Here is a 15,071-nt window from a genome sequence, read left to right on the forward strand (position 1 = left end):
TGTGATAACCTGCAGGTGGCCATGGTGCTCCATGGTTTAAAGAACAGGGCAAAACACTTCTCAGTAAACAACGCTGACCTGCCTTGAAAAGAAAACATTTCTGATTCCAGGGAGCATGTGGTAATCTCGTCTGCAAAGAATGTGAAATACAGTGGGAGAAAACTAAAGTGGGACATCTATTGCAGCACAGTCAGGCTGAAAAAATTTGCAAAATCATTGTTTTCCCTGGCAGTATTGCTAAAATTGATTGCCAGTGGTTACCTTCCCCACGAGCCTTCGTGGGGCACAGGGAGGATCGGGTCTTCAGCTGGTTACATCAGTGGCAGCCCAACAATTTTCTGCCAAATTATTAATAGATATATTGCTTTTCAGATTTTGAACTCTTAACTGGGTTTTCCAGGGAGAATTTTTAAGTAGCAGTGGAAGAAAAGCATAACCTGAAATTCAGAGATATAAACAGCCTTGTGAATTCAGGATTTCTTCCCACCAAGTGGGTATTCTGTGTTTCTTGTGCCAGAAAAAGGCCTTGCAGTATAAAGAAATTATGTTCCATCCAAAAAGCAGCAAACATGTTAAAATTTGGATTCTCACCAAACTGTCTCAGCAGGGTGATATTACCATAAGTTAAAACAAGAAAAGAAAGTAATTTTTGTAAATTCCTGCTTTGGAATTGGATTCCTTTCCCTGCTCACATAGCAGCCCGTTGTATTTGGCATAGATTTTTGGGGAAAAATATCAAAGCTAGTCTGTTTCTACAGCAATGTGCAGTGAATGTGGGGTTGTGCAGGGCATTTTCTATACAGCACCTGACTGAAAGCAGGTATTTCATATCTCTTACATTCAAACTAATGATGACAGATTTAAAAGTTACATGTAAGGAGCTCGGTTTATAGACCTAAGGAGACAGATCTTCTTTGGCATGGATGCTGCTGAATGCTTCCAGATTTGCTTTTGTTCCAGAGGTTTGTGTTTGCCCCTGTTAGCCCTTCCTTTGCCGTGAGGAGGCACTCCTGGCTGAGAAGCCAAAACTTGGCACTGAAAGTGGCTGCAGAAGATGGTACTGCAGAAAATAGTACTATAGCTAAGAAACCCAAGTCAAGACAATTAATAGTTGTCCTTGTGTACAGATTATAACAACCAGGAAAAGACTGTGGATCTCTTCTTTCCAAAATCATGGATGTCACAGGGAACCAGACTTGGCTTCCACTTACTTTTTGTACAGGCTAAACTATAGCGACTGTCTGTTCTTCACTAGGTGGATGTGGTTAGACCTGTGCCTGGGTGACCCAGCTCTCCCTCAGGTGTCAGCACCTTTAACTCATACCAGCAGGTTTGCACTGCACTGGTGCTACTAGCAGAATTAAATCAGTAAAGTGGCCGTGGGCAGACAAGCCCCATGGCTCCAAACAACACACCTCTTCTTTCCAGTGTGTGTGACCTATATGTAAAATAAAAGGTCACAGCTGGCACTTTTCCTTATGATAGTGATCCTAGAGGTGTACATTAGGTAAATGTATTAATTTTACCTCCCAGCTTCCTTGCCTTGACTGAGAAAGTTGTACAGAAGGCTCAGCTCATTACCCAATTTCTAGCCTTTATCACTAGGATAGGGATTAACTTTACAAAAGGGGAAAGACCCTCCTCTGCTTTTTAATGGCCAGTCTGAACATCACAGTCCTGTGGCTTATCCTTTTCCACCCCTTTTGCATCATCCAGGGAATGGGAACAAGTATGCACGACAAATAATGTGCATGTCATACATGGGGAGCAAGTCATGGCTGTTTGGGCCTTGGATCCCAGTACTGTTTGCTGAGAGAAACAGGTTTTTAATCTATTCAAGGCAAAGTTTAAGAAATAGATATGAAAATAAACATCATGGGTAGCCAAAGGGGATAAAATCTCTTTCCTTGGCCATAAAGGGACAGAAAGATGAGATTATTCTTAATTTTCATAGTGGTTTATACACCCCCATAAAAAAAGTAACACACCTTAGTCTCTGGAGTTGGAATAAAAAATATGTCACTAACCTGCCATAGTCCTTGGAGAGCATTTCAGATCCTACCCAGTTCAACAGGTAAGTACAGGACAAGCCAATAAACAAGCATTATATTCCATTGTGACTCTCCTGCTTTCAAATGTCTTTGCAATCCTTGGGAACTTCCTTAATTTGGAAGTGGGAAGACTTCGGCTTTGGTGTGATAACAAGAGAAATATTTTGCATTTTTTATACCACCACAGAAAGTTTTCCTGTGTGGTATTGCCCTCTGCTGGTGTGAGGAGCTTCCCAAGTCCCATCCTGGAGCACGCTGATGAGGTTAATCTGTTTTGAAGGTGTCTTTCAGAGGCAAGGGTCTGTGTGCTCATTCACAGTTGTCTTGATCTACATAGTGCTCATTATTTTATTTATTTTGACAAGAGAGAACCTTTTAGGGACAGGGTTTTGTTTTAACACAGCAAAGTCTGACAATCATTAATTTCCAGTAAATATGCTAAGAATGCATGTTTTTTTTTAATCTAGGACCTGCCCTTTGAGGACAGTAGCATCAAACACCAGTCCAGCATCACGTTATTTGCTCTGACGTAACAGAAATCTGATTTTTCTTCTTTTTGTTCCTAGTGTCACCTGATTCACTATCTGCGACTCAGCCATCACTTAATAGTTCTGAATTACATAATTTGTACCTTTGACAAGCTGAAGTCTGTCTCCTCTGAAGATATTAACATCACAGATGCTGTTTTTGATGGTGTGGAAGTCAGAGTGTTTGAACCTCCCGCGAAGAAAGATGAAAGGCTTAAGCGCAGCGTTGTTTATATCCACGGAGGTGGCTGGGCCTTGGCAAGTGCAAGTATGTGTCTGCCAGTAATTCAGTAGGATTCTGGTCTGGTTTTCTCCCAGCAGGAGAAGCCAAAAGCTGTTTTTCCTGAAAGGGATGAAAGTTTTGCTAAGACATACCTGAATTCAGTAGTGACTGTCTCCACTCTGGTACATCAGCTCTAAGGAGGTAGAGAGAAAAATAGTGTGACCACACAGCAAAAAATGCATATCTTATCTGCACAGGAGCTGTAAAAGGCCCAAAACCTTCATTTTGTTACATCCTAAGAGGACAAAATAGCTTATTGTTTAAATTCCTGGAGTGCTTGGATGGGCTGCTTGGACCAGTCCTCCATTTTCTATGTTATGTGCAGCTGTGATCTGTAGTAATCAGGATCCAGTGACTACACGTAAGGGGTTTGCCCCATTTCCCCACAATAATTAGTAGAAGAGTGGGCTGAAGAAAACTGCATGTGATAGCATTGCTAATGTTTGGCTTTTAAATAACACATACTTGGAAAACATGCTGCTGGATCACAGACAATGGGCAGCAAGATGAAGAAAATGGGTAGAAGTGGTCCCATGGTCTGACTGCCTCCTTTAGGGCACTACTGCCACAACTAGCAGATATTCCCCTAAAAATTAATGCTGTTTACTCTGAATAGCTGGAAAGCCACAAAGCTTTAGCTACAGACAATGATAAGCTGATCATAGAATCATAGAATCTTAGGGGCTGGAAGGGACCTCGAGAGATCATCTAGTCCAACCCCCCTGCCAGAGCAGGGTCACCTAGAGTACATCACACAGGAACATCCTAGCACATCGTACAGGAGAAGAGAGGAGTGTGTGGTTCTAATGGCTGCTCTGTGATCCAGATCCAATGGGAGACTTTCCTCCTTTTCCTTCCCTGTTTCTCTTGTGACATCAGGAAGTCCATACAGCCCAGATGCCTTCTAAGGCTTCATCTATAGAAAAATAATAGGGTTTTCTGAAATGATCCAAAATCAAAACTGTATTGATTGCATTTGGTCTGTGCATGTGTAAGTCACTTGGACCATGTCTGAAGTGAGATTTGTGTTCCTAAATAACTTTAAAATCTGGCCTCCACGTGCCCTTTTGGAAATCCTGTCTCTTTGAACTATAGCAATGAAAAATGTTGCTTTTCTTCCTGCAGAGGAATCATGTTTTGAGATGGGTTTTCTTAGGCCAGCCTAAAGGATGTTTGTTAGCGTCCTGCCTACCTCATTTGTTCTTTAACAGTTTGCATATGGCTCTTGTTGTACAAAAGGTTTGTATTAAATTACCACACTTTGTTTGGATGACTAGTGCTCACCTATGTCAGATGCTGTCCTCATTTCCAAGATGCAGAAGTTAATAGCACAAATGTTACAGCTAAATACTACATTCTAAGACTAGATACCTTTAGAAAATGTTTAGTGTCCTAGTATATTTTATATTACTGGGAAATAAAGATTGAGTAACTGGAAAAGAGTAAAATGAAAGAAATTCAGCCTGTTGATAAATAAAGTAACTGTGATTAATCCTCCCTTAAATGAGTAGTTCAGTGGATGTTAATAGGGCACCTCATTTGAATCAAAGCAATACAAGCTAGAATAAAATGAACAGCAAGCAGTGACTCATACAGTGATAATTGTGTCTGGATGCTAATGCCCTCAAGCCACTGGGTACCTTAAATGTTGCCCAACTGAGAGAATTGTGATAGGTAGATGAAATGACATGCCCCAAGTCACTAAGAAACAGATGAGAAAGCAAGCATTAGACTGCATGACTTCTCAAGGAGTGAATTATATTCCTTCTCCTACAATATGTATTTGAGACTTTATCTATTGCAAGCTGATCTCATTTACTTGCCTATATTTGTAGGATGTGTTTATAATTACTGAGAAGGCTTACGTATGACTTTTTGACTGTTGACTTAAATGGACTCATCTGACTGTAACACCATGTCCTTTCATTCCAGGAACAAGTCTTTATACCAATCTCTGCAGAATCATGGCTGAATCTCTCAATGCTGTTGTCGTCTCTATTGAGTGAGTCATCTAAAACTGATCCTGTAATTTTAAGGGGCTAGAAACATGTTACATAGTTCTTTTAGCTTTTCTCATTACTGTCTTGTGTATAAGGTTTTAACTTGGACAATAATTCTCTTCAATGGTCTGATACTTTTAGCCTTTTAAAATTACAATAAATTGGAGTGGTATAAAAAAATTAATGTGGGTTTCTAATTACTATAGAGATCATTTCAGAAGGCAGAAGTGTGGTTAAAGAGAGTAGCACTTAATTGAGTTGTGCATCTTGCAATTGTATCTACATGTATGGGGTGCAGCTAAAACCTGAGATCACTCAAGTGCCAAGTTATGATTCTGGAAATACCTGTGAACTTGAAAAACAATCAAACAAAAACATCAAATATTTGGACATGATAGAAGGCTGAACCATATCTCTGTGCCTCCTCAGGTAGCAAGAGGGACTTTTCCCATCCTTAATGGCCACTCTCAGTGCTTTAAGATAAATTTTTATACATATATATAATTTAATATATGTATAATATGAACTTATATATTAACACCTCTCAAAGTCTGTCTATAAACCACAGTTTTTAAGTCATCTTGAGCAAGGTTCTGCAACACAAAAATTACCAAATTGTTTTACCCCTGCTCGTTAACCACAATAGACTGTAGCCTCTGGCAGTTTCCTGCTGCTCTCTCAAGCTCCCACTGTGCCAGTCATCTCTTTTAAGCTTTATACTCTACTCAAGAGCAGAAGACTACCAGGGTGCCAGACAACAGAGAAGCAGGGCTGCTTTTTAACTCATTGAACAATTCCAAGGTAAACAAACCTCTCAACTAACTAACTACATTACCTGGATGACCTCAACCTGATTGGTACTTTTCCCATCCTTATTGTCAACTTCAGTGCTTTCTTTTGCAAACCCAATCACTTGATATAAGAACTCAGGTTTCCCACCTGTAGTTGATTATATACCAACCTCTATCATCTAATTGCAACTTAATTAGTTGGAGTTGATGTTATTCATTTAGTACTTACAGCATACTCTAAAGGGTTGCTTTTTTTTTTTTACTTCATTTCTGTTTATTAGTAGAAACAATGAAAAGTAAAAAGGCATTATTATGTATATAATAATGATATATAACATATTACCTGGTTATTCCAGATGCAGTATTAAAAAGGTCCTTATTATTCCTTTTCTGATTTATGGTGCTATAATTTTGCCTGTTTCTCTGAGTTATTGTTTACCTCTTCTCCTTAGCCATTATATCTTCAGCCAAGGATTTGTACTCAGTTAGTAAAGACTAATTCTATTTCTCAATGTTTATCTCCCTTTCGTGATATATGCACACTCTGTTATCCACTTTTGCAAGGAGTTCCCAAAGGACTGTCTCATATTCCTTGGTAGTTGATGCAATATATAGATTGCTTTCTGAAAGGAGGTCAGATTTGAAATTTGAAACCCTTTTTGTGTAGCCTAAGTTTAAAATTTATTCCGCATCTGAAACATTTTTAGCTTAGATTCTGAAGCAAATGTTTTGAATCAGAAAACTGGATGTTGTTTTGCCTGTTTTGCACAGTTCTGCTGAGAATATGCAAAACCTGTTGAGCAGCTACAAACACAAGACATGCTTTGTACCATAAGGCCTAGTAAGAACTCTTAGATTACAAATGATTTGGTAAATATGAACAGACTTCTGCACTGTAATTTAGAAACTGATAAAAACTTGTGAATGGGACTCAGCTGCTGACTGCTCCTGGGCAGATTGTTGGCTCTCTGCACTCCAGTCTTGCCACCTGTGCAATGGCTTTGTTCCTGTGCTGCTCCTTGGTCAAGGAGAGAAGTTACTGAAGCTGTTGCATTGGAACAAATTGGAACAAGTTTACTTCTTGGCTATTGTTCATTTCATGACACAGTAGTATAGCAAAGTTCATTCTCTCCTGAGCATAAGTGAAAATTCAGGAAACAGAAATGCTTAGGTGTTTGGTTCAGCAAAATATCCTGGGTGTAAATTACATGTTTTCCTTCATACTAGTTGAGGTGGGAATTTGGATCCAAAACAGGCTGATGGTAATGACTGCCTTTGCCAAGGGTGTTTTAAACATTCATGAATTTTTATAATGTGTGATGAAATCCTCTACTGGGAAATCCTAGGAAACTGCTGTGCAATTTTATACTATCTTGGTATTATTCGTATCTAGTAGGTTCATATTAATCTTTCAGAATCAAAGCATTAATTATAAAATTAAGTCTTACATAAGCATTACACTCCTCATAATTTTACTATAATATTTATCCTAATGAAATACTTATCTGCCATTAAGGAATACCTGATATCACATCTTAATCCTGAAGGAGAGGTCAACAGCATTAATAATTGTCTCTCACTTCTTTGTAGATACAGGCTGGTACCAGAAGTGTGCTTCCCTGAGCAATTCCATGATGCTCTTCGTGCTGTTCAGCATTTTTTGCAGCCTGATGTCTTAGCTGAGTACTCAGTTGACCCAAGTCGAATTGCGATTTCTGGCGACAGCGCAGGAGGAAATTTGGCAGCTGCTGTGTGTCAGCAGGTAACACCCAGTGTCTGCTCTCTCTTACGCTGCAACAATCCCCAGTTCAGTGGTGCATGTAGGCTGACAGATTCTTTGTGCTGTGTCATCACAAGATGATGTGCCAGCCCTAGAGACAGAATGGTAAAAAGCCAGTATCTAGTTACTTTACAGCAGAAAAAGGAGTCATTCACAATATGAATCACTTGCAATGTCTTAATACAGTTACAAGTTGGTATGGACCAGCTGTTAAGACCAAGTAGCTAAATTACTTTTTTACCCCTTTTGCTGGTTAATTCTTCATTTTTTTAAGTTGGCAACTAGGTACATATGTAATTTATCAATTTAGCTTCCTGTTTTTAGATGCTTGTCTCTGAAAATACATTTTCATTTCCTTCAAATACTAATGAATGACAAAAAGTACAACAAATGAAGCTTAATTCTTCTGTTAAATTGTCCTCCTGTAGCAGTCACAATTTTAAGGAAATTTCTTTTGTGTATCTGCAGTTTAAACATAATCTGAATTTAATCTAGTAAAGATTTTCAAGACAGCCTGGAGCAAGTAATAATATTGTTTCAAGTTTGAGTGAAATATTATTACTAACTTCTTTGTATTGCCATAACCATTTGTGATAAGAAAGCGGATACCATGTCCAGGCAATTAATTATCAGGACAACCTTGCAGTATTGAATTAAGGTGAACAAATCAACAGGGGGCAATTACACTAAAATTTTCCATATCAAGGACTGATAAACATGATAGTACCGTGTTTTGGAAGCAGCATTCCTAATTGGTTTCTGTGATGCATTATTCTTCTTAAATCAGTGATGTAGGACTGTTTCAGGGAGACCTTAAATACACTAAGATTCTTCAGCCTGAAATAGAGACAGGCAAAATGAGAGACGATAGAGGACTGTGTATCTTCTGTAGAACATGAAGCAGAACAGTTTGCTGATTCTTCCAGAAAAAGATCAAATTTATTATTGCTAGGCTCAAAACAAATGCTGATGGCAGGTTCAAGTCAAACACAGAGAGGTTCTTCTGTGCATGGTGACCCTTTGCTAGAGAAAACTGTGGATGCCAATAATTTAAATATGCACAAAAAAACCCCAGTTAGATGAATTCATGGAAGAAAATTCCATTAAAAACTATTAAAAGCAAGAAGAGCTCTTTTGCTTCAGGAAGTTCTTCAGTTGGAAATTGTTAAACTGGGAACTACATCAGCAAAATACCACTTTTTTTTTTCTTCTTCTTACACCCTTCAATAAACTTCTGCCACTGATTTCAGCTGGAGACAGGCTACTGGGTCTGCCCCAGAAGCCATCCTTACCAGAGGAGAAAAAGACCAGGCTGCTATTATTTAGGCAAAAGAGCAACGTTATATGCATAAGAGCTGAATTTAGCCTAAAAAATGTCAAATGAATGGTTGCTTGTACGACATTCAAGGCTAGTACTGCAATGTTTTTCTTCTTCATAATCCCAGTTCTATCCTATATTCTTCCCACAGCTTGGCAAAGATGAGCATTTGACCATCAGACCAAAACTGCAGGCCTTAATTTATCCAGTCCTTCAGGCATTTGACTTCAACACACCTTCTTACCAGCAGAACATGAATATGCCCGTTCTTCCTCGTCACGTCATGATCAACTATTGGATTGATTATTTCAATGGCAATTACGACCTGGCTCACTCGCTGCTGATTAACAACCACACTGCTCTTGACGTCAGCCAAGCTGTCTCTGTCAGAGGACGTCTGAACTGGACATCTCTACTGCCTTCATCGTTCAAAAAGAACTACAAGCCTGTAGTACAAACCACAGGCAGGGCTGAAATCATCCAGGAGATCCCAGAGCTGCTGGATGTCCGAGCAGTCCCTCTCCTGGCAGACAATGAGACGCTGCAGCTGCAGCCCAAGACTTACATCCTGACCTGCGAGAACGACGTCCTGCGGGACGACGGGGCCATGTACGCCAGGCGCCTGGAGGAGGCCGGCGTGGAAGTCACCCTCGACCACTTTGATGACTGCTTTCATGGCTGCATGATATTCACCATTTGGCCTACTGATTTCTCTGCGGGTGTGCAGACCCGGAACAGCTATATAAGGTGGCTGGATGAAAACCTCTGAAGAGAGAGAATTCTCTAGAAGACCCGGGGTCCTCAGCTCTGGTGTCTGTTCTTGCAAAAGAGCAAACCATGAAAAAGTGCACTTTTCCAAATTCTGACTTTATCCATTCAGCTGCAGCTGCTGGGGGTACAGACCACTAACTACACCATTCACTAGCTCCATTGGCCTTGCCCAGCAAAAGTGGTTTTTAGAAATACTTTTTAAAACTTGGATTTTCTTTCACCTCCTTTCAGGTGACTATTGTAAAAAATGAACAAATGTTGAGCAGGGAGATGAGCATTCCTGTAACAAGAATTCTTAACTGCCTGCAGGTTTCTAGTTTTGACTCTTAATTAGGCAAAAATGCCCCAATTTTCAAATGATGTGAGGTAAAGCCAACCACCTACATCTATATCTGAATATATAAAAATGGGAGCTAGTTTTCAACAGTGTTGAGCATCTGATGTCAAAGAAAAGGGGAGCACTCCCCTTTAACAGCAAAGCCATGCATTTGAATGTCAAACATGGATTTAGGTGTTGGCTTTTAGGCACGTAGACTAATTACTCCTTTACATTTTTTAAAAAAAGCTCTTCTAGGCAGTTAAGATGATGCTAGGCAAGTCTCTTTGCCAAACACATATGCAGCTTTGGAATTTGGTCTTTACTGCCTTTTAGTTATTTATATTTTATAAAAGCACAGGACTAAATCTATTTTCAATAAAAAGTATTATAGCATACATACAAATATGTGGTATAAAATATGTGTAGCAGCAGAACCTAGGTTGCTTATGTGAGTGAGCTTCAAAACTCACTACTTATTTGGCTAAAGAACATGACTTGATCTGTGTTTAAAGCCTCAGATGTATGACCTCCTTACAGAAAACACTGAGCTTACTAAAAATAATCTGCTGTGTGGTTTGCACTAATGTTTGTAACTAATAGTAGAAGTTTTTGTTCTTTGACTTTTCTTCTGTGCTTGCAGTGTTCAGTGTTTACTAGATGTCATGCTTCCTAGCAGGAAGGAAGCAAGCAAATAGAAGTGGGCTCTAATCTGTATGGAAGATCTGACCCAAAATACAAGGTAAGATGATCTCACTATTGTGCAACACATCTCTACAGTGCAAGCCAGTCTATAAATTCCAGACAAGCAGGACAGGGAAGTGAAACCACTTGTGACAGTGTGTATTCCCAAGGGTGCTTAGTACTTGCAGAAATGAAGGTTGTGTCAGAAGTCCAGTGTTTCTAGGCAAAGCAGAGAGAATGGCTGTCCTGTGACTAAACTGGTGGATTAAATTCATCCTCAGCTTTACCACAGACTTCCTGTGGGACCCCAGGAGTACAACTTAATCTCCTTTCTCCTCACTTTCTTCTTCTGCAAGAGTAGAAGTTTCCTACCTTGCAAATGAGCTGTGAAGCTGAACTCGGGAGTGGTTGGTGAAGCACAGGGATGTGACGTGACTGGCAGGCACAGAGCAGCTCCTCTAGCTTTTGACTTTCCATCCTTCTCTAAAGCTGGGTCTGAGCAGCCTGGGTGGCACTGTGAGGCTGTAGGTCTTCCTGGGCACTGAGCTCATCTCTCTCCTGGCTCCTGTCAGAGTACCATCAGGTGAGGCTTCTTGACTGTTGGGAGATCATTGCAAAGGCAGTTTCATGAGAGCGTTTCTTATGGCAGGGTTCTGAAAAGTCCTTTAAAAAGGAAAGGTACTGAGGGAACAAACTGCCTTCTATCATTTAAAACACATACAGATAGTCCACTTTCACTGGTATTTAAATTAAATAAGAGAATGGCTTTGCTGAATAATTTCTAAAACATCTTGTTAATGTGGTTGTATGTATTAAGAGAAGCTATTAGTGAGACAAGGCCTTGATGTAGGCTCAGTCATGCAGGCTGAAATTTCTGGGCATAGGTTCATACAGAGGTCACAAGCCAATGCTTTTTCAGCAATGGCTTAGAGTCATATTCCATTTAGATCATTACAAAGACTTGGTGGAATTAGAGCAGCCAAGTGACAATCTGAATCAGAATAAATTTTGGTCCAGTTATCCAACTGACACTGCAGAAGAATTCAAACTTTTGCTGGATTTAAACCCTCTTTCCACCCTTCCTCTATAAAAACAACTTCAGTAGATATAATTTGCACTTAAAACAAATAGCAACCCATATTAAGTCCATTCAAAAATCAAATTACTCACCTGTTCCAGAGTCCTTTCCATTGTATGAAAACAGCTCCATTTAACTGACTTTTAACTATGACTTAAAGACTTCAAAAAAGAACATTACACTGAGTTGTAACAACAAGCTTCTTCCTGGATTTACCACTGTAAGAGTAAACCCATGTCAGAAAAGGTGTAATTTAGATCCTCCTGCAGTCATTAAAAGATAGTACTAACTGTCATACTGGAAGAAAGTGGGTAATATTCCTATAAATTCTGTAATAATTGTCTGTCTGAGAGCTGTAAGCAAAGCTTTAGATCAGCATTTGTTTATAGCTGAGTTATAAATATCTGCTATGAAGCTATATTATAATTGCTGCTGGTTTGGTTTTTTTACTGAAATGAAATGGAGAGCTGGAATATATATTCATAGAGTCAGTTGTAAATTTTCTTCATGCACCAAAGCACATTAAAGTCTTGGCACAAGAAATGGAAGTAAGTATATAACTGGACTGAGTGTGTTTACAAAGTTATCACCAGCTTGATGCGACATTCAAGATCGCAGCACAGCTTGGATGAGATGTTACACTATTGACTAGTTCTGTCATAATATCTTGACTACTTTTACCATGCAGCTAGATGGTTTAAGTACATGATAGCTGCAAAGATACGTGATAGATCCTGTAACATATAAAAAAAGGTCTGAGTTCCAGCTATAAAAAGACCTCTTACTACAGAGCTGCACAAGACACCTGGTTAAAATTCAGAGTAAACCTTGAAGTAAGTGTTAGTCCAAACTCAGCTTTTCTCCTATTTTGCTTTGTTCTCCTTTGCACGTAGTCCCCATGCCTGAAGTGGAACGTTTAGGGTTGTTTCCAGCTGAGCTGCTGCAAGCTCCTAGAAACTGAGCACTAACTCAGCCGGGAGCTCAGCCAGGTCTGGCACGCGTGGTTACAGAAAGCTGATGCTGCTACCAAGAGATTAACGCAAGTTACAACACCTTGATTTGTTCCTATCTTTAGTTCCATGTCTCCTAAATTGTTCCCTCAGGCGTACCAAGCACCTTCATGCCTTGGTTATTTCACAAAGCCATTTAGAGCACTTTGCGTGTTGTAGGATCAGATCAGGTATTTGTAACAGTATTTCACAAGTGCATCCTGAGAAGTCAAAAGGTGATACTCAATAAATTTGTCTACATTCATTAAATCAGTGCAGCTAACTACTTTGTGAAGTTAGCTTTCCCCCCCTTCCTACAATTAGACTTTATGTATCCATTGCAAAAATATCTTGCTAATGACCATCAAAGCATTCAAATCCACACTTTAAACAAAAAAGTTTATATAACAGGACCTATAGGCATGTGCATCCTACTTTTGTGGCTCTGAGAACTAGGTTAGCAGGTTCCCAGTATTTTGGCCAACATTTGCAGGAATAAATTGAGGTTTTGTTTAGCTGCTTAGAACCTTTAAAAGGATGGGTGTTCAGCATATCTAGAAACCCAGATGAATTTCAAGATGTTTCATGGTGCATAAAAAAACCAAATAAGTTGAATTTCCTAACCTAAGTAATTCCAAAATCACATCCCTAGCTAAAGTAGAGAGGCCAATATGGGTTTATTCCCTACAAACTAAAAATAAATTACTTCTCTTAAAAAAAAATTTGTAGTGTTTTGGCCTCTATGTCTTTTTAATTTTTTAATTAGGTGCATCGTGGATATCTTTTCTAATCTCTTCCTAAACTGTTTAACAAACCTTTCAATAAAAATGTTAGAAGTAGCTTAACCTATTTTAAACCTTTTAAGCTGCTATGATCTGTAACAACGTTATTAAAAAAACAAACCAAACCAGCTGGTTTCATGTTCTCTTATTTATGATGTTCAAAGCCCTAAAGTACAACATACTTGATGTGAATGCATTCAATATGTTCTGCATGACTGTTTTTTGCTTCTTTCCCAGTGCAAGGGAAATATCTTGTGTGATCTAATTTGCAAATGTGATTGAAATGTGCTATCAAAATAAAGAAGAAATAAATGAAGTGAAATATATCTCTGATGTTGAGGGGTTTCTTACCCCTAGGACCACTGATTATTTTTTCCCTCCTGAGATGTATATTTTCAATTTGAGTTTTCACTTAGCAGAGTTCCCTGAGACAAAACAGGAGACCTCAGAATTCCTGAAGAAATGCTTAAGCAATGCCAAGGTGGTTGTTTTCAAGGCAATAAACTTTGCCTGTGTGTCTGTGCCCTGCGACAGGGGTGACCTGCTCTTACTTCATTTCTGCCAGATGATATTAGTGGTGACCACATTTGCTGGCCTTGATAGTGACCACTATCAAGGTGATCTTCTCTTTCAAGACAGACACTGGAGCTTGTGTTCTCCATTCTGAGCTATGAACACATTTTTATATGTTTATAGATTATTTATATATTTAAAATCTGTTTTAGCCAGTAGAAGTTCCTAGTGCAGTTTTCATTCCTATTTGCCTGCCTTTCATACTCTTTTTTTCTGACTTGTTATCCATTTTCTTACCCTGCTCTCTCATTTATTAATGGTCATTGAAGCATTACCTTAATGTGGGGCTTTACCATTTTGTCCGGCAAAAAAAAAACCTGCTGAAAAAAAAAGTGCTAAGGAAAAAAAGCTTCAAAGGACTTATAAGCCCATTTTTTAAGTCAGCAGGAGTTATACTCCTACTTGCATTGAATTGAATGCATTAAAAACAAACTGGGCCCCATAGAACATTTTTATCCAGTCGTGTTTTCTTAGATTTAGTGAAAAATGTGGCAGTGGAGGGCTTGGCAAGGCTGGGTGCAGCCGTGCACATCAAACTGTGCTGGGTGCCCCTGCAGGGGGGTCCACAGCAAGGACCTGCTGAAGGACTCGCTGCCACCTGTGCTGCGCTTCCATGAGCACCCAGCCCACCCGAGGGCTGACCAGGTGTCTGGCACAAAGCACTCACACCACCTTAGATGGCCTTAGATGAGTACGTGAGGCATCTTAATTCAAGCATTTATCTGCCACAGAGAAAGCACACCTTTTTTTTTTTGCAGAACTGCAGTGCTTTTGAGTAGGAGACATCCATGTGGGGCTCTGGCTGGCATGGCAAAACTCACGGGAGGCTGAGCCTGGTGCCAAGCACCTCTCTGAGTGCCCTGGATAACAGACCTGGAACTGCATCATTCCCATTGCAGCACCCTATTTCCTACCTCCCACCCTCAACTGGATGTGACCCAGGACCTGGTGTCCCTCCATCCCACACAACCTGCACAGCCTCCTGCCTCTGCATCCTGAAATCCCACCCTTTCCTGCATCCTCCCTGGCTGGCTGCTTTTCCTTGCCCCACACTTAGAAAACTCTTTGGAGCTGGGCCATGTTTTCTGGCTGTATATAAGCAAGAGAACACTAAATATTTCTATTACA

General features: G+C 39.7%; 1 protein-coding gene across 1 annotated transcript in view; it reads left to right on the forward strand.

Annotated features, from left to right (window-relative positions):
- Nucleotides 1-9,519, forward strand: part of NCEH1 (neutral cholesterol ester hydrolase 1) — a 19,822-nt gene extending 10,303 nt beyond the window's left edge. Inside the window, exons 2-5 of the mRNA XM_010004179.1 lie at nt 2,618-2,846; nt 4,794-4,863; nt 7,243-7,414; nt 8,902-9,519. Of these exons, the coding sequence (XP_010002481.1) occupies nt 2,618-2,846; nt 4,794-4,863; nt 7,243-7,414; nt 8,902-9,519 (1,089 nt within the window). The remainder of the gene's footprint in view (nt 1-2,617; nt 2,847-4,793; nt 4,864-7,242; nt 7,415-8,901) is intronic.
- The last annotated feature ends 5,552 nt before the right edge of the window (nt 9,520-15,071 follow it).

Source organism: Chaetura pelagica, unplaced genomic scaffold (assembly GCF_000747805.2).
Source record: "Chaetura pelagica isolate M959 unplaced genomic scaffold, ChaPel_1.0 scaffold648, whole genome shotgun sequence".
Classification (NCBI taxonomy): Eukaryota; Metazoa; Chordata; class Aves; order Apodiformes; family Apodidae; genus Chaetura; species Chaetura pelagica.